Source organism: Aspergillus aculeatus (assembly GCF_001890905.1).
Source record: "Aspergillus aculeatus ATCC 16872 unplaced genomic scaffold ASPACscaffold_17, whole genome shotgun sequence".
Lineage (NCBI taxonomy): Eukaryota > Fungi > Ascomycota > Eurotiomycetes > Eurotiales > Aspergillaceae > Aspergillus > Aspergillus aculeatus.
This window is the reverse complement of record NW_017962992.1, coordinates 460,332-479,209: the sequence shown is the minus strand read 5'-3', so window position 1 is coordinate 479,209 and position 18,878 is coordinate 460,332. Positions and strand designations below refer to the sequence as shown.

Genomic DNA, 18,878 nt, shown 5'->3' with positions numbered 1-18,878 from the left:
CACCGTGTAACAGTTTCAAAAACGTTTATTCACAGCCCATTCCATGTGGTATCCCACAGCCAGTAGAGACCGTTTTCTACGTTGTTGTAATGCCCGTCTTCCCCAGGTGGCGTGAGACCATTGGGCTGTTGCCAGTCGCTTGGCGCAGGGAGCGCCCAGTCATTCGCCGATGAAATGTTAGGATGAGTAGGCAATTGACCCCGCTGACTTTCTCCTAGTACAGGAACGTGGAGCGTGTAATCCTGGCCGGGAACCATGACTGAGAATTCCTCACAAGCATCAGCATCAGCACAAAAAAAGAAGAGAAAGAGGGGAGATGAGAATGGCTTACCGTACTGAAGGGAAGTCAAGCTTTCATTGACGCGACCAGCGCGATCGAAATTAGAGCTCCCCTGGCTGCCCACCAAGGGATCCACCATGTCTAAAGTCGCATTTAACGGCAATCGCAGCGTCTCTTCGACAGACATGGGAGGCGGATCAGGTAGAGCTCGGTTGCCATTGGTATCGTACTCACTGAAGGTGGTGGTTTCCGCAAGAGGGGCGAGCATGGCGGCCGATTCCCGGCGGAGAAGCATCGTAACCACCTTCTTCAGAACCTGAGTACTCTGTCTGGAGAGGGCTGAGCGCTTTCCCAAGAGGTCCTGTAGACGCAGAATGCGGGTCATCGTCCGCTTGACTTCTTGAGCTGTATCAGAAAGCGGCTCTGATATGGCCATTACTGCCAAGACAACCGCGGCGTTGAATAGATTGATGGCGAGGAAGGCGACTAAATGACTATCGGTCGCTAGTTGCGCAAGCACCGGCAGTTCAGTTATCCTGGACGTTCGAATGGCGGCTTTCATCCAAAATTCCGAGTTGGCTGTGCTGGCTTGGATGGGAGTTCTTCTGGACGAGTCTGGAGCAGCTGCCGTCGCAAAAGCAGTCGAATGGATATCGTCAACCCCAGGTGACATGTTGCTCGTCCAAAGATGGTCCACCTGCCTTGAAATCAAAGGACGGTAAAGCACGATCAAAATGTTGTCGTATGTTAGATGAAGTGACAAGGCTTGCAAGGCATACGCTTTGAAGCTTTGTTCACCGGTTGCACGGAAGTCTTGCTGGAGATCGAGGACCAAGTGGCTTGGGAGACATTGTCGCCACGAATGAAGCTTTTCCGAAGTCTCCTGGACCAAACTTACAAAACTGTCCCTGACTAGATCTTGAGACGTCCGTGAAGTACGAGAGCCAAAGATGATCTCAAGTGCTGGCGATGCAATGAGATAAAGTCGGTTCAATTCCCGTTGATATGGCGAATAGCAGACAGAGGCAGAGTCATCAGAGGCCGGGTGAGCGAAGGAAGGGTTTTCGTAAATGTCTGCAGGCATGCTCAAATTGCAATCCTTGTCGTTTATGCCCAATGGTGTGCCATACGTGATGGATGCAAACCGGTCCCATGTGTAGATTGTCCACCACACTCGCTTTCGCTCTTCGATGTCATCAATATCACCGCGTCGAGGCTCCCGATGCATGCCAATCGCATGTGCCATTTTGATAGTCGCCCCAAGTAGAGTAAATGACAAATTTGGTCTTCCGTGGTAAACATGATATGAACCGAAGAGAATGCAGGTCTGTATTGCGAGGAGAGAAGGATGGTCCATCACATCTATTAGATTGTTTTCAACCAGTCGCATAAGAATATCACTCCAGTCCGCCCAATCGTCATTCGTATTAGACAGCTCCTGACGGCTGCGTTGTGACCGGTACCATGCCGCCATACCGAGCATGACTGCCAGTAATAAGAGGAAGGGTCGCTGGGTGGGGTCGGCGCAACCGTCGGCAATGGTTCGAAGCTTGCGACGAAATTTGGGCTCATAGACCACCAGCGAAAACCAATGAACCGTGTCAAAGTAATCATCCAATAGACTGCAGATGATCTCGGTGGCAGGGAATGGTTGACCTAGAATGGCGGAAATAGGACGACGATTTGCGGCAGTGCCAGGCGCAGGCAAGACGCCTTTACTTGCCGAGTAGCCAGGAATGGCCGATGTGGTTTGTTCGTCTAGATGCTGGCTGCCTAGCTCGCATATCTTGCGAGCAATACCCATAGCAGACTCGGCTTCACCAGGTTCGATGGACGATGAGATCGGGTTATATTGGCGGCGATTGTCCGCCGTCATTGGTCGGGGAGACGAAACCGGATCGTTTCCTCCAGTGGTCGGACCCTGCAACAATTCCCCAGGTGGAGGACTGCATATTTGTCTTTGGCGACGCGATGGCTTTCCTCGAGCGCCAGGTAGTCTGCGTCTAGAGCTTCAGTTCCGGTCAGCTCGGGGCTACTGGACAGCCGCACTCCCCCTTGAAGCCTTGAGAGGAAAAGTTGGAAAAGCTTACGAGGGGAGATTTGCCGCGCGGCGTTGAATTGCAGAGCGTTGCCGACATTCGACATTCGCTCGCACACACAATGAACATGGTCGATATGGATCACACTGCCGTGAGTCGGTCAGTCCGTTGATCTATAAGCTATGCCGGAGCGGCAAGTCGGCCTGCCTACCCGGGATTTGTGGAGACGGCATCGTTCACAAGCGCTACTGACGCGCGTGGGTAGCACTGAAGGTACCAATCGTGCTCTCCTTGGTTTGTTGGATAGTGAAGCTGATGCTGAGATTGACGAGAGAGAGGAGTCTGCCACAGACGACGATGCTTCTGTTTGTTCTTCCATGAGTGAGGGGCAAAGGCAGAGTTGCAGGTTCCGGCGGAAGATTGCAGCCACGAGGCAGAATAATCGGGGGGGAGGAAACCTGCCGAGGCGGTGACCAAGGCGGTGATGATTCCCCGCGTCTTCCCACCCCCGGCTTTCTCTACAATTTGTGTAGAAAACTTCACTTAATAATCTAGAAGTTGACATTTGCGTCTATTATTTCGCATCCTCTAAATGAGTATGAGATCACACTGTTGACGTTCAGAAAACTTTTCACCTCTATCTATATCAAGAAACCCGTCCGACGCCAGTACTGCACGTATCCCCGCACTGTCCTCTGATCAACAGGCCCCAGGCTCCGCAGCGTGGGCGCGTCTCGCTGGGCACGCGTTGTCGCCAAGAGCAATCCCCCGCAAGACATGCGCTCAAAGTTGGCCGCCAACCAGTCCGCCATCACACCTGCCGGGTTGTCTTCTCGTGGACCAGCAAAGGCCTCAACTCGTTCAATCCACTCTGAGAACGGAAGCAAATTGCCAAGGGGAATTCCCAGCTCCTGCGCAAGAATGGGCGTCACCTCTCGCCACGGTTGACGAGCCGCATTATCAACATGATAGACGGGATGGGCCTTCTCGGCGAGAAGAAGCTCGCCTAAAGTGGCTGCGACAGTGTTGACAGGCGTCCAAGACAACACCCCGCCAAAATCAGGCAATGCCCTGAGTGTTTGGGCCGATTTCAGCAGGGCGGGGAAGTGCTCCGCAGCATTCCAGTATCCGCTGAGCGATGACCCTGCAATTTGACCAGGTCGTACCACCATGGTATTGAATCGATCCGGATACCTCTGCAAGGTCTGGTGAAGAATCTGCTCACAGACAAACTTTGCTTCGCCGTATCCATTGGCTAACACCCAGTCAATCACGCTTTGATCCTCCGGAATTTCTGGCTTACTCGTCACGAGAGGAGCAAGCCCGACCGTACTAATGGAAGATATGAACTGAAAACCAACCCGGGTCTTTGCAGGTCGGACAGAGGCGATGTCGCGTGCTAGATCGGCCAGGTGCCGCATGGTTCGGAATTGAGAGTCAAACCCGGACAGGCCCCGGGCACCGTTCATCGGCCAAGCGTTGTGGATGATATGTGTGACGGTATTCTGTACAAATCGATGCTGCTCGTCTGACAGCCCAAGCTTTACGTCTTGCGTATCTGTTTCAATCACTGTGATTTTGTCCAAGTCTTTGGAGGTCAAACCAAGACCTCGATCTGAAAAAGCCTTCTTCTGTCGTTTAAATGGATCCTCCTTACCCCGTCGGTTGAGGCAGATGACCCGACTAACCTCCTGCAGCTGCACCAAATATGCACCTATGTGAGAGCCCAAGCTGCCTGTGGCCCCCGTAACCAAAACAGCGACCCGTCCAGTCACTGGACTATGGGTCACTGTCGGTCCGGTAAAGCCTTCAATGCTGCGACGGATATACTTGTCAGTCGCCTGCTTTCGAGCAACATTGTCAACACTCGCAAGGAAGCTCACATGAGACATATTCGGCCCCAGCGGAAGCCGTTCACGTTGCTCTCCGGTAGAAGTAGCAAAGAGCACCCGTTGGACGCTCGCTTCAGCCGAATGGCCATCTGTCCAGTCCACGTGGCCGTAACCGACGGCATGGAGGTCGGCTTCCCAGCGGTTCTCGCTGGTGATAGCATGGTTTCGCCCATCATTGAATACCCACCAGCCACGGAAGAGCCCAAACACAATATCAATTGTGAACTGTGGTCGAGTCATCTCGAGCATCAAGACCACCCCGTCGGGTCGTAATGCCCGACGCATATTTCCGGTTGACACCTGCAGATTCGAGGTTGCATGCACAGCATTACTGGCGATAATGATATGCTGAGTCCCAACTAAGTCGTCTGCTGGAGGCTTCTCAATGTCATGAACACGGTACTGCACGAAGGGATATTCTTTGAAGCGCCGACGGGCTTGCGCCAGGAAGGCAGGGGAGATGTCGGTGAAGGTATATTCGACGGCAACCCCAAACTTGGCCAACACGGGAAGGAACCACTTTGTACCTCCTCCGGTACCAGCGCCCATTTCGAGGATCTTCAGCTGACCTGTTCCCGAACGACTCCCAAGCTTGTGTACGAGCCGCTGAATGAAATCCAGCATTTGCTTGTAACCACTCACGTTGTGCGATTCATCACCGTACATCCATGACACAAGCTCCTGTCCTTCTTTTGTCCCGAAAATCAGTTGAAGACCATCTTGTTCGCCGCGTAACACCGATGCCAGTTTGCTTCCTGTATAAAAGGCAAGCTTGCTGGCACCTACGAACTCAGGGTAGGTCCGACTGATTTCGTCGAGAATGGCAGTGCTAGACATCCTGGTCCACTCCAAGCTCGTACGAGTCACCGTTCCTTCATCCAACTCTACCAGGCGAGCTTCCTCCAACCGGGAATAGAGGTATTCCACCAACTCCTCGTGCTGGGCATCAAATTTGATCCTCTCGAGCCGCTGACCTGGTTGCGCACTTCGAATGAATGAACCCAGCTCCTCGAATGCCTCCAGAGTCATCGTCACGCAAAGTTGCATCTGGACTGGGTTGAAGCTAAGCACGCGCCCGCTGCAGTTGTTCTCCGAGAGAAACTGATCTGTCAAGGCTTTGGTTTCAGCGAATGCGTCTAAGATTATGTCGTGCGGCAGATGTAGCTCGGGCGTGTCAGTGCTCATGCTAGTCACAGACTCGGTGGTACCAGCGTCAACTGCCCCATCCGACTCTGTTTCACACTCGGTATAAGAGGTAGTGCCACTCTCGCTGGTTTCATCTATATTTTCTGCCTCATCAAGTGTGTCGATTCCCATAGCTTTGTGTACCGCACGGACGAGGTCACGGAACGTCTCCGCCTCCATCAGTTCGGTTGCTGGCAACGTACACTTGAACACTTCCTCCATCTCGCGTGCCAACTCCATTGACATCAAAGAATCAACGCCAGCATCAGCCATATTGCCGTCATCGTGAATTTCGCTGGGATCGACAGCACAAAAATCGGCAACCACGTCCTTGATGCGTACGACCAGGTCGGAAGCCTGTGCCTTTGCCTTCTTTGCTTTGGAGACTGGATCACTAGCTGTCGCTTTTGGCGGCGAGGCTGCTTTTGTCACAACTGCAGCCTGATGAGTCTGTTGAGGAATGGCACTCGACCCCAGCTTGCTGAGAATCTTACAGAAGACTGCCTTTGGCACACATGAGTATTTCATCCCAATGAACGTTTCTACCAGTTGGCCTTTTTCCGGGTCAAAGACAAAGATATCCGTGGTGTAGAAGCCATCTCCTCGTTCATGTGTTGCTAGCACATCCCAAGTCTCAGGACGTGGCGTGCTCGGGTCAGCATACAAAGGTGTACGCATCCACTGCTCCATGCCACTGGCGATGTAAATCTGGGACGATGGCCGATCGGTCATACAGTTAATCCAGAAACCTCCGACTTGGCTGAATGAGTCACACAGAAACGTGTCCGCCCAGGTCTGACCGGAATACTTCTTCACCACTCGACCGGCTGACTGATTGCCCTTGCCGACCAACTTATGGACGCCACGGTAGGGCTCAGCGTAGTCCACAACCTCGGAAAAGGCGCGGTACACATTGCGACCTTGCAGGATATCATCTACGTCGGAGCTGTCGAGAAGTTCACGGCATCGACGGTGACTGACCAAGCGACTGTATCGGGAGAATTCGCCCTGGAGCGCGGGATCATTTGCCTTGAACATCTTGATCCGACCAGCACAATGGACTACCCGTGACTGTGCACTCTTTTCGGGATTTTCGCTGGTGAATTCCATGTCCCAGAATGTCTTGTCCGTGCTCTGAGCGGTGAGTGTGATGTACACATTTTGTCTCTCGTCCAGCCCCAGCGGCGCATCACTGGTGACATTCTTTACTTGCGGTACTCTGTTTTTACCTTCTGGTAAGCTTCTCAGTGCCTCAACCACAGTATCGAGCATGAATGAAGCTGGGGCGAGAGGCGCTGTTTGTGCACCTATGTGGCCCGACACAGCTTCACGGTAGCTGGGGTGCGTAGTATCGATGGAGAACTTGGCGACCATCTTTGCTGAGCCTTGATATCCTAGGAAATGAATTTTCGGCTTCGGCTGCTCCTCTTGTACTTCACTCGCTTTGATGGGGCTACTTGCGGGTAACAGCTTATTGTCCATCCAATGTCGACTCTTCTCAAATTGATAGGGTGGGAGAAAGACGAAGTCATACTCGGGCGTCTGCGACGAATGATGTGCCCAGTAGGAGACAGAAATTCCCTCCTTCCAGAGAGCGATTGTGTTGTCGGTCAGACTCTGGACCCCTGTCTTGCTTGTGATGTTGACGGATTGAAATTGATGGTTTGAGGCAGCACTTGTTGCCAACGCGCGACTGGCCATCAAAGTGATGGTTGAGTTGGAACCGGCCTCGAGCCATATGCACGACTTGTACCTCTCTGCTAGGCGGTTGACAGCCTGACTGAAGTACACCGGCTTTCTGAGATGCTCAGCTCCAATGGTCGGAGAGGGGACACCAGTGCATGGCTCTTCCGTGGCCCGCTCCAGGTGCAAATGCGGCTCGCGGAACATCAATCCGTCAGTTATCCTCTTCAAGTCTGGAACGAGGGAATCGACCAATGACGAGTGGAATGCATTGGTGACGTCCAAACTTTTGTGTTTGAGACGAGAGAATGCTGGCTGTGTGGAAAGCATAACACGCACTGCGTTCATCGCTTCTGTTGCTCCAGCTAACGTATAGCTACGTGGGCCGTTGAAACAGGCGATGCTGGCGGAGGATGTTCCAGTCGAGACAGATTTTGTGGCTTCGGCTAGCAGATGTTCAACTTCGTGCAGCTCGCCCGCTACAGCAACCATGGCCCCAGGGTCTGGTCCCCAACTGTCCCGAATCAAAGTCGCCCGTCTAGCGACTAGGACTAGCGCATCTTCAAGGCACAGTGCCCCGGATACACAGAGGGCAGTTAACTCTCCAAAGCTATGGCCAACGACGGCCGCTACTGTAAGGCCACAGTCTATCCAGGAGCGAGCGCTGGCATACTGCAAAGCAAACAGCTGTGTCTGTATCTTGACTTGATCGGCGATTGGGGTGGACTCAAAGATACTAGGGTAGAGACTGTCATACCCGAGCGACTCTAGTATCCTGCTGCAGTCATCGAGATGATTGCGCAGAACGTGCATGGTGTCGTAAACGGTGCGATCCAAACCGACCGAAGTTGACACCTGCCCCCCAAAACATAGAATCACGGGGCGGGTGGACTTGGCCATGCGAACAACTCGGCTTTCGTCCCCATTAACGACGGAAAGCAATCTAGACTCAAGCTCTACCAGTGAACTGCAGCTGAATATCAGGTGCCTGTCGAGAGTTGGGCTGCATTGGCGAGCAACATTGAACGAGACATTAGCCAGAGACGCTAGATGGCTTGCAGAAACGGCCTGATGCTGCAAGAGACTGTAGAACTTTCGTGCATAATCACGCAGACGGTGCTCGTCTAAACCACAGAATCTGAAGGGAAGGGAGATGCCGGGGGCATGAATAGCAGAGGCACCGCTCCCGGTCCGAAAGCCAGGTGGCTGAGTGACTACTACGGAGGCGTTCGATCCACAGGCACCGTAATTATTGATTAGTGCTGCGCGGAAATCCGCTTGCCATGGCTTTAACCGGGTGGTGATCTCGATCTAATCGTCGGCAGCCGCCCGGATGTGTGGGTTCAAGTTGTGGAAGTTCGGTTGGGGCGGGAGCTTTCCTTCGTGAATCATCAGGAGTACCTTGACCAGTGCTACCATGCCAGAGACACCTTCCGTATGTCCGACCAGCCCTTTGACTGACCCCAGCGTCAGCGGGGCTGCTCGTTGTGGTCCACCCATTACCTGTCTCACGCTGCTATATTCGGCCGGGTCACCCGCTTGTGTTCCGGTGCCATGAGCCTCGACAACCGATATTTCATGCGGGCGGATGTGGGCCTGACGAATGACCTTGTCGAACAAGCCGGCCAACGACGGCGCATGAGGGACCACCACCGGGGTGCAGTTGTCATTCTGCTCCACCGCGGTGCCGGCGATGGTGCCCAGGATTGTGTCACCATCAGCCAACGCGTCGGACATCTTCTTGATGAAGATCGCTGCAAAGCCCTCGCCGCGGCAATAGCCATCGGCCTTTGCGTCGAACGCCTTGCATGGTCCGGTGGGGGAGACAAACGATGCTCCATTCAAATTATCAAATGCCAGTGGACTCGTGAGCGCATTGGCGCCCCCAACCAGCGCAGCTTTGCAGTCACCATTGAGGATGGCCCTGCGAGCGTGATGCAGCGCAACGGCGGAGCCCGAACATGCGGTGTCAATACACAGCGCCGGCCCGCGCCATCCGAAGTAATGGCTCACCTTACCAGCCATGAAGCTTCGCAGCAAACCCGTGGCAGCATAGGCCGTGGCCGGATGGCAATTAACGTTATGCTCATAGTCCACGGTACAACAGGTGACATAGCACCCGATGTCCTTGGTGGCATCCTTCTTGTGGAAGTAGCCCGCCTGCTGAAGAGCCTGGTATGCGATCTGCAGAAACAACCGTTGCTGTGGATCCTGGGACATGACCTCTCTCGGCACCCTCTTGAAGAATTTGTGGTCGAAGGCATCGATGTCGTTGACAAAGTTGCCCCACCAGGGGCGAATCGCGCCTGGCCTCCACGGGGTCTCATAGTCTTTGTATCGTTCCGGCGGCAGCTCCCGGTGCTGCGATTCGCCTGCGCACAAGAGCTTCCAGAACTCCTCGAGATCATCGGCACCAGCCACCCGGCAGGCCATGCCCACCACAGCAATGTCGTCATCATATATCGTCGGGGTCGACTGATGTGGCGAGACCCGCGACTGGAAGTCCAGGTTCAAGTCCATATAGTGCACCACGCGGCTGCCGAGCGTGCGCATGAATGTCGGGGGAACGCAGCGCTCAGAGCCAAACTCCACCACGATCGACTGCGTGTTCTCCAGTTGGGCCCGATGCACAGCCGCAAACGTGGGACCCCATTGACACTGCTGTGCCAGGATAGAGCGCAGAACCACCTGGTGCAGTGGACCCTCATCGATGGGCTCATTGGTGATGTTGGTCCATGTGTGCCGTGGCAACTGCGATGCATCTGGCAGCTGCAACGCGGGATCCGCCTCACACATCTGCTCAAGCATATGCAATAGTTTCTGATGCGCCGGCCAATGATAGCGCCCGTTGAAGTTGATGTGGTATGCAGAGAATCCGGCCGTTTGAAGCGCTTGCTGCAGCCGGCCCAGCCCTTTCCGCGGCGTCATGATAGTCGCGCGATTTGTGTCATATCGAACTGTAATATACGCCTAACGAACGAGGTATTAGCGTTATCTTGCCACTCGTCCTCTTTAAATATCAGTTAGCTCACCTCGGAATGCTGCTCCAGCACATGAGCTAGCTCCTCCTCCAATTCCGGTCTCTTCCACACCGTCGACAGCGAGGTATACTTCTCGCGGCTCTCCTGTTCATCGCCCAGCGCGCCCAGCAGGGTCGCCAGTCGAATCCCCACGGCCCCATACTCGCGCAACTGGCTCCGGTTCGTGACGGTCGAAGCGACTGCGGCGCTGAGAAAGCCGAACGAGAACCCCACAATTTCCACGACGGGGCTCGTCTCGGCGTCCACGATGCCGTGCGCGGCGTAGTCTGGATGCGTCAGCTGCAGGTAGCGGGCGAACTGCAGCAGGTGGGTGATCATCAGCAGCGGGGCATGCTGGAGGTAGGGCAGCGGGAAGTGGCGGTCGGCGACTTTGCCGGTGCGGATCCACTGGTTCAGCTCGCGTAGCTGCTGCTCACCCGGCAGCGCCTGCAGCTTCGGCAGGTACTTGGTGGCGGCGGTGCGCCAGTAGACGGGCAGTTCCGCCAGCACGTCCAGCACCCAGTGGTTGTCGGGCGTGTCCAGAATGACGCGCCGCAGCTGTCGGAAGTCGTTGGCGTCAAACTGCACCGTCTGGCAGCCGAATAGCAGCACCGTCTTGCCTCCCGGTGGAGGTGATAATTGACTGGCCATGAGTTATGGTTATATGTTTGCCACTCATAAATCACAAACCAAGCAGGCAAACAAACAGACCAACAAACAGGACACCCCAGCACAGACGCAACGTCAACAATTCCAGAACAGGTCCACAAGACTCGCAAGTATTGATTTACCCGATATGGATCGATGCAAACCAATCCCCGGAAGGGAATGACCAAAAATTGCGGATGAGGTAAGAAGTAAGCACGCAAGCAAGCAAACTTCCCCCACAAAAACACACCAACGAACCGGCACGCACAACGACCAAACCCCGGAGACTTTCTTTCCCGCTCAAGCGATAATGAACACGCGGGATTAAAGGACTGCTATATCCGGAGAAAGAATCATAAACGAGAGACCTGTAGGGTTGCTATCAATCAATCCAAGGAAAAGGTCACAGATCCACACAGACAATAACAAAGAAAACAGAGAGCGGCCAGGTTTTAATGCACAAATCTATCGGCAAGAACCGTAACCGAAAGATAGTGGGAGAGAGGGAGAGACAGTAGAGTCACCGTTGTATGTGTGCACAGTCAGTCCCACGAACTCACGGCCTTTGCCTCCCAACCCAGTCCGTCGGGCATATACGATACTCAACTGTGCAAGGAAACAGGTGAGTAGAGTTACACCCAGCCCTGTGAAGATACAGGGAACGGGAAACCGAGACTCAACTCATTAAACTTGCTACCTAAACCTTCCCTTCAACCAGCGCATGCTAATAGAAAATGAGAGGATCAGACCCCCGTTGCTGACAAGTATGCATATCCAGGTGCATTTTACATTGCTTTTCTTTTTAGCTTACCTCGACTACATACACTACGGGGATGAGGAACGGTCTAACAGCTGATCATGTCGGAACAAATCTATGCTTCCTTCTTCTGCTGGGGACATCATCCTATTCTTAGATCCACAGGAGCAGAAGCCAGTGGTGGAAGATCCCCCCAACCGTGTCCCCGCAAAAGCGAAACCAGCCAGACAGGAAACTGCCGGCCTAGAATGAAATAACCAGACAAGATAAAGAACGACAGACAATTCAAGAGCATGAAGACACAACGGCCGGAGTTTATTCCTCGGTGTATCTCCTCGGGCTAGCTGGCTGTCAGATCCATCCATCCAGTCCAGACTAGAAGAGAACCGCCAAGGTTTCACAAAAGATCTGGTCGCCAGGTTCATACCCGTCCGCCCATCCCAGCCCTCATTTTCTGGCTGAAAAATGGCTTCAGCGTAAAGCCTACGTACTCCTTGGGGAGAAAGACCAGACCGGAAACAAGAAAGAGGAAGATCAATCGACGGGTGTCTGATTATTTTGTTTTTATTTACCTCTTTCCGGTTGCAGTTGCAGCAGCAGAACGTAGTTTCCTAACCGCCGGCCGTTGGGAAAGACGAACGAGGCTTTTCGGAGTTGAAGTTGATAGCAGCCCGGGAATAAGCAGCGGAGTTTGGGGGAAGGGGGTTGTCTGATTCTTGTTATGGTCGATGGCGAAAGGGAGTCCATGGAGATAGGAGATAACCCGAAGATTTTATGCACATACACGAGGTTATGATTCCAATATATTAGGTTGAACTGTATGTTATAAGCACGCAAGCTCGCTGCTCGCTCACCTTCATGCCTCCTCGTGCCCAGTGCCAGTGCCAGCCCCATTGAATATAATTATCCTGCCATCTGATGGGCAACAAAACAAGACACAACACAACACACCACCACCCAGGAGCAGCAGCATTTCATTGAATCCCATGAGCCTGCACAGGAAATTGAAGCGGAATCCGAACCAAGCTGAATCGAGCGCAATCAAAGAACCAGGAGAGAGCACACAGCTAATAGACGATTGCCTCAGTTCATAACGCCTTGAGTATCTCCCCGCCAGACAGCAACAACAACCACAAGCTTTCTCAGGAAAATCATCAATCAAGCAATAACACCCGACCAAACACCGAAAAATGATCCCGCAGCTAAATTGAAGTTCTCGTTGAGAGATCCCGCAACGATTCTTAAACCACCACGGACAAGGTCGGACTCTGCACGGGGTTCTTGACTCTCTCCAGAGCGCCCAGACATTCCAGCAGCTCGTGCAACATGACCTCGAACGAGGGGTCCAGGTACGCATGCGCCGTCAGGAATTCGGTGCACATCATCAGCGGGATGGGGGTGAGTGGGTGGACCTTTACGGGGAGGGATGTTAGCATCGTTCCGGTTACAGGGTTCCTGCTTTGCACGATTTCTCGTTGGGGGTCGTGGGGGGAATCTGGCCGTCAAGGTGGTGGGATTGGAGGTCTTTGGAGCGGCCGCAATCACCTCCATGACCAATATATCTCACTGTGTGGCTTGAGGAAGAGACAGATGCGAATGCAGGGGCGGCCAACAGCCCCGGCTCAAGGCCAAGGTGATACACCACAACACGTGAAGAAAACGGCACAACTAACCTTAAAGTACCCCAACTGGCCTTGCACCTTGACCAGGCCGACGACCTCATGCGCGGCGAGCACACAGAGCCGCTCGTCCTCGATGATGCCGAGCAGCTGATCGCCGCCGGACTTCCACGCGACGGACTCGAGGACGTTGTGCAGGAACAGTACCATGCTTTGCGCGACGATGCGCGCGAACATGATCAATGGGTCGTCTGGAGCCTGGGGGTTGGACGAGAGCGACTGGATGCGGGCGCTGAAGAGGGCGTGAAGGGCGTGGTGGCGGTTCCAGAAGGTGTCGAGGGAATTGGGGAGCGGGGTGTGGGGGCTTGTCGGGGACAGAGGTGGGTGGTGGAATGGTTGGAAGGGTTGCTCCATGACCAGCGCTTGGCGGTGCGAGAGGGCGCGACCGATGATCGTGGCGAGAATGATGAATTCGGTGAAGCTTGAGTTTGAGTGGGTGACTTGGCTATTGAGATCGGGGTTGAGGACGGGGGTTGTTGTTGCTGTGGGATTGGTGGGGGTTGCCACTGCCACGGGGGGGAAGGCCATTGTCAGGTGGGTTGGGGAGGTCGGGGAATGGGGAACTGCGTAGATGTGGGGAGGATGTTGCTGCTGCTGAGCATGCAGATGGGGGTATTGGTATAGAGTGGGTTGGACTGGGTGATGAAGCAGAGGATGCTGGTTCATTACTTCGCGAAGGTATGGCGTTAGGGTTGGTTGCCCGCATTGGAACTCCTCTTCCGGGCTGGGCAGCCGCGTGGTGATCTGGTGGTAATAATCCAGGGTTAGCAACGTACGTGGGCTCAATATGGAGGTACAGGGGCAACGAACCACGGGTTCATGCAGAGTAAACGGCAGCCCGTTGTGGAAACTGATAAATCGATCCAACGAATACGCCATCCAGAAAGTCCGGCGCTGCTCCTCCAGCCCGATCCAATCCACCAACATAGCTTCCTGTTCCCGTGCCATCGTCACCGGGTTGGTGGAATCGTCCAGCTCATAGAGCCGCATTCCTAATACCAGTCGGCAGCATCTTCCTATGCTCATCCAGGCCTGGAGAGCCGACCGTTGCATGTACTCGTAAAGCCCGATCAGAATCCATGCCTGGGCCTGTTCCAGCCCTGCGACCATTGTGATGCTATCCGGTCGATCTAAGGAATCGAGAATCCTGCGCGTCTCGGTGTACAGCTGATCACGTAATGCCTGAAACTGGGCAGACAGAGAGGCTGCCACCGTCCACATGGCGTATTGTAAACAGACCTGGCTGTCGGACTTCTTAGGTTGGCGAGCCCAGACGTGATAGCGCCAGCGCTGGAGGATAGGCGCAAACGGGTGCACCCGATCGAAATACAGTTGATCACTGCTGACGGGTTAGAGTTCATAAATCTTGCTAGGTTCAATAGCAACAACATACAGTTCAGCTCGCATCAATTCCGAGACCAGGCCTGTCGACCGTGGTAACGACTCTGGGGTCCTCGGCGATTGAATCTTAGTAGATGAGATAGTGGGATGAGCATCTCTCTCGCGCATCTCCAGCTCCTCTCCAGGGGCCAACACCGGGTCCGGGAGAGTTGACAGAGGTACTGAAACCGGGATTGAATCAGACAGTGAAGTGAGGTCACGGAGGGGATCATCCTCCGAGTCGCAGTCAAGTACCGTGCCGTCAAACAGACTCGCCATCTGGTGGTTGATCTCGGGATGCTGATCTGCGAGGCAGCGCTCTAGGGCAGCTGTTGTGTGTCAGTCGTCAATCCACAGCCACTGAGCATGAAAGGCGCTGTACCGATTCTTGTCCGCAGCGTACGCAACTGGCCCTTTCGAGGTCCCCGAGGCAATCTGGTGGTGTTGATCTTGCACTCAATCCCTGTCTCGAAACACACCTGACACTGAGGCCGACGACGGTCACAGCGCACTTTGCGCCGTCGACACTCTTCACAGGCCGAGCCAGGGCGTTGTCTAGAGATTGTAGGCGTCGACGTGACCATGTCGGGGCTGATGGAGTGTAAACCTGCAGACCAGTTCCAGTTCCACTGTTGGTTGCTCCGACGAAATCAAAGCGACCTCCACAGCGCTTGGTTTCCTGACTTATAACCGAGCCCGGTCGACTATGAGCAGGTGCGTTGATCCAGGCTTCTCTTTGCTCCAGCCGATGACTAGCGGGGTCGTGATAAGATACCAAAGCAATGGATCGACCGCACGCACCAACACGAGTCGGACTAGACAAGACGAACCATAGAGTCGAGGAGCCAGTCCGATACCGAGGACGAGGACTCCATCCGGGCTACTGATGCTTGCTTTTTGGGGGTATTAAGCTCATCCACACAGTCAGCGCCGACGAGCCAGTCGGAAAGGGTGTCGCGGTCGATCCATACGGGCCTAAATGGTGACTCGACGTGCGTCCTGAAGGAACACGTTCTAGCTAGTGCAATGTGATGACTGCCCTGCAGGATGCAGATCGCAGTGGGTAGCGCGCTCGCTGACTGGTTCTGTTATTATTTGAACGAGGCCTTTCTGACCAGAAGGGCAAGACGAGAGAGCTAGAATAGCCCTGCACTCTGCAGGCTGCAGCTGATCCTGGAGACACATCAGGGGCGATGGTGGGGAGAGGTATAGATGAGGGTTGGACAAGCATTCGTCGAGCCACTTCTACTCACTATCGGCGCTTGACAGCGATGAGAAAGCCGTGAACTGCGATCATCTTGACCTCCACGATCTCTAAGGGTCCACTAGATGAACAGTGCCACTGCGCTCGGTTTGATCAACGTGATCACGTTGACGCCCCTCAGCCAGCCACCGAGTCACAGCATTCAATTGAGGACATCGATGCGTCTTGAGGCGAATAAGCAAGTTTGAGGGACCGAATAAGCAAATGCGACCGATCGCAGGTTTTGCAGCTGGCAGTAAAGCAGGATCAACCCTGCAGGGGGTCTGCAGGCTAGGATCTCACGGAGGCCTATTGTTTTGGTGGGTCTGGACGCCCCCGTGAAGGTACATGTAAGTAGAGTAGAGGAACAATGGGGGAGGAGAGAGAGGTACATCTGCATCTCTGCACACACTGCAGTAGTGGCAGCGGCAGTGGCAAATGATAAGGAGGCAAGCAAACAGCCAACCTGCTCGAAACCTCGCACGACAGATGTCAACTTGTCCTGCATCGCAGCTGTGAGGGACGGTTCAACCCAACATAGGTGGAAATGTGACCTTCAAACAACAACAAGGTGAATGCGAGAGATGGATTACTGGATGGCAGATCGGGCTGGCCTTAGATTCCACGCTCAGACAGTATGTAGCGCCCGTGCATGCGATCAGAGCCGAGATCTGAAGGAAAAGAGGGGGGATGAACTGAGTCGCCTGGCATTAGCCTGAATTGGAGCAGGTGGGACTGCAATATGCACAGCCAGTCAAGGAACGACGAGGGGCAAAATTAGGGCAGAAATGGCCGACTTGCACTGAAAAATGGAAAAATACAAGGAAAAAAAGAAATAAACTACATCACGACCACACAACCACGCAAATCCTCCATTTTAGCAAGACCAAAGACAATAGAAGCCAACAGAAGAGTGCAGAATTCGATTTATTGATCACAAGAATCCCCAAAAATCGGCCGAATCTCGTGTTCTTCGGGCCGAGATCGATCGCGTGCAGAGAAGGGCCCTGCGATCGACAGCCGCTATTGAAATGCCCCATTTCCGCCGGGCCGATCCTGGCGCCAATATTATGAGCAGCAGCATGAGTAATATTAACCGATGCTAAGAAGTTGGTTATTGTTAGGTGTTGGGGTTTCTGATGATGACACCAGATGAGAAGAGCAACATGTAGTCAAGATACAAGGACTGCCCAGGGCCCAGTTCAAAATGTGGCACACTGCTGTGAGACCTGCCAGCAGTGGGTGGTTTCTGTCTAAGAAAGTACGCCGTCCTGTATATAACATAGTAGTGGTCTCTCTCCCCATTAACGTAGTCTTCCGTAGCCCTTGTAACCCCAGGGTAAACCACGCCAGACTCGTTCCTCATCACCACCACCACCGCCACCACCACCATGGACTATGACCACACCCAAGACATCCTGGGCCAATTGCCCTTACTGAAATCCTACTCTCACATGCTCCTCATTTTCCCACTCGTGAACGATGTAGCACGCCATCAGATCGAGACAGCCCTGGAGTCAGCCATCCACCAACTCATCGCCGGCTTCCCCTTCCTCGGCGGCAAAGTCGTCCGCGAGGGCCAAACTCCATCTTGCTCGGGCGTCTTCATCGTGCGTCCTCACATCCCATGGCAAGCTCCCGATCATAAATTCCTGCGGGTGGAGGATCGGACGCACGAGGTCGCATCGCTTGCCGAGTTGCGTGCGACGGGGTGGCCGACCACCTCGCTGCCGACTTTGCTGGCCCCTCCTCGCCCGGCCTTTCCGCAGCCCTATCTCGACGACGACAACGAGACGAACCCAGCGCCCGTGCTGGACTTCCAGCTTAACTGGATCGAGGGGGGCCTGATCTTGGCCATTGCGGCCCAGCACAACATGATCGATGGGAACGGGATGTTCCAGATCATCAACCTGCTCGCATACAGTCTCCGCGACGAGCCGTTCCCCGAGCAAGCCATCCGCGAGGGCAACATCGACAGACGCACCCTCATCCCTCTGCTCAACGATGACGAGCCCATGGACGATCACAGCGAACTGAAGCCGGCGATTGTTCCCGGACTGTCGTCGGGCCCAATCACACCGGAGATGCAAGCCTACATGGCAACCTTCAAATGGCGGGCCGTGCGATTCAGCGAGACGTCCATGGCCAAGATCTACCAGAAGGCTGCGCCACTCGCACCAGTCGAGTCGACATCCACTGACCACGAGAAAGAGAAGATCACGCCCAACGATGCCTTGACCTCATTCTTGTGGCAGCGGCTCATCACCCTGCGCCTCCCGCACCTGCCTCCCTCCCTACAAGCGTCCACCTCCAAAATCACCCGCGCGCTGGACCTGCGGCGCACCATCAACCTCTCACCTTACTACATGGGCCACATGGTGCGCACGGCCAACTTGCGTCTGCCCCTCACGGAGGTCGCCTCGCTGCCGCTGTATGATCTGGCCGTCAAGCTACGGAGACACATCAGGTCACTGCACAACGTGCACGCCACGCGCAGCTACGCGACGTTCCTGGCCAATGAGGAGGATAAGAGCAAGGTCGCGTATGGGGGCGCCTTCAACCCGTTGACGGACTTCTCGTGCTCGAGCATGGCCCACGTCTCGGTGCCGGTGTTTGGGCCGCTGGGGAAGCCGCATGCGATCCGGCGGCCCTCATTTGAGATCCCCTTGCCGTGTGCGTGCTATGTCGCGCCGGTGATCGATGAGAGGGATGAGGAGGGAGGGTGGGAGGCGCTGTTGTGCCTGAGTGAGCGGGACTGGGCGTTGCTCAAGGCAAACGAGGAGTGGAATGAGGTGGTGCGTTATATCGGTTGATCCATGAGGATGATGCGGATCAAAGAGGTTGCGCGTATTTGGCGCAGCAATTATGGAATATGAGCGATGAGCGATGAAGCCACGAGTCGATGTTAAGTAGTTCAAGTAAACCAGAATGATATCAGTTTCAGGGTGCCTGTTACAGTTCCGCCCCATCGGTATTATTGAGTTCATTCATCAGTACTTCTCCCAGTGTCATACGATCTGAAGCCATCACAAATCTAACTGGCAATGTGATATGTACGATGAGAGACTGCAT

At 54.3% G+C, this 18,878-nt stretch overlaps 4 protein-coding genes across 4 annotated transcripts; 1 reads left to right on the top strand and 3 right to left on the bottom strand.

The window, feature by feature from the left end:
- Positions 1–29: 29 nt before the first annotated feature.
- ASPACDRAFT_47008 (fungal specific transcription factor domain-containing protein) lies at positions 30–2,156 on the bottom strand (the record flags this gene model as incomplete). The annotated part of the gene is made up of 2 exons (XM_020201877.1): positions 30–259; positions 332–2,156. 2 exons carry the CDS (start codon positions 2,154–2,156, stop codon positions 30–32), a joined length of 2,055 nt encoding a protein of 684 aa, XP_020052579.1.
- Positions 2,157–2,960: 804 nt separating this feature from the next.
- ASPACDRAFT_54632 (putative polyketide synthase) lies at positions 2,961–10,750 on the bottom strand (the record flags this gene model as incomplete). The annotated part of the gene is made up of 3 exons (XM_020202903.1): positions 2,961–8,390; positions 8,481–10,049; positions 10,112–10,750. The coding sequence occupies 3 exons, from the start codon at positions 10,748–10,750 to the stop codon at positions 2,961–2,963; spliced, it is 7,638 nt and encodes a 2,545-aa protein (XP_020052578.1).
- A 1,995-nt stretch (positions 10,751–12,745) lies between these two features.
- On the bottom strand, positions 12,746–15,147 carry ASPACDRAFT_47005 (fungal specific transcription factor domain-containing protein; the record flags this gene model as incomplete). The annotated part of the gene is made up of 5 exons (XM_020201876.1): positions 12,746–12,916; positions 13,178–13,927; positions 13,994–14,522; positions 14,577–14,892; positions 14,946–15,147. 5 exons carry the CDS (start codon positions 15,145–15,147, stop codon positions 12,746–12,748), a joined length of 1,968 nt encoding a protein of 655 aa, XP_020052577.1.
- A 1,845-nt stretch (positions 15,148–16,992) lies between these two features.
- ASPACDRAFT_125793 (uncharacterized protein) lies at positions 16,993–18,771 on the top strand. Its single transcript, XM_020196847.1, has one exon. It carries the CDS (start codon positions 17,198–17,200, stop codon positions 18,617–18,619), a length of 1,422 nt encoding a protein of 473 aa, XP_020052576.1. The 5' UTR covers positions 16,993–17,197; the 3' UTR covers positions 18,620–18,771.
- The last annotated feature ends 107 nt before the right edge of the window (positions 18,772–18,878 follow it).

Coding starts and splice junctions, on each gene's coding strand:
- ASPACDRAFT_125793 (XM_020196847.1), top strand. CDS start 17,198: ATGGACTATGACCACACCCAAGACATCCTGGGCCAATTGCCCTTACTG.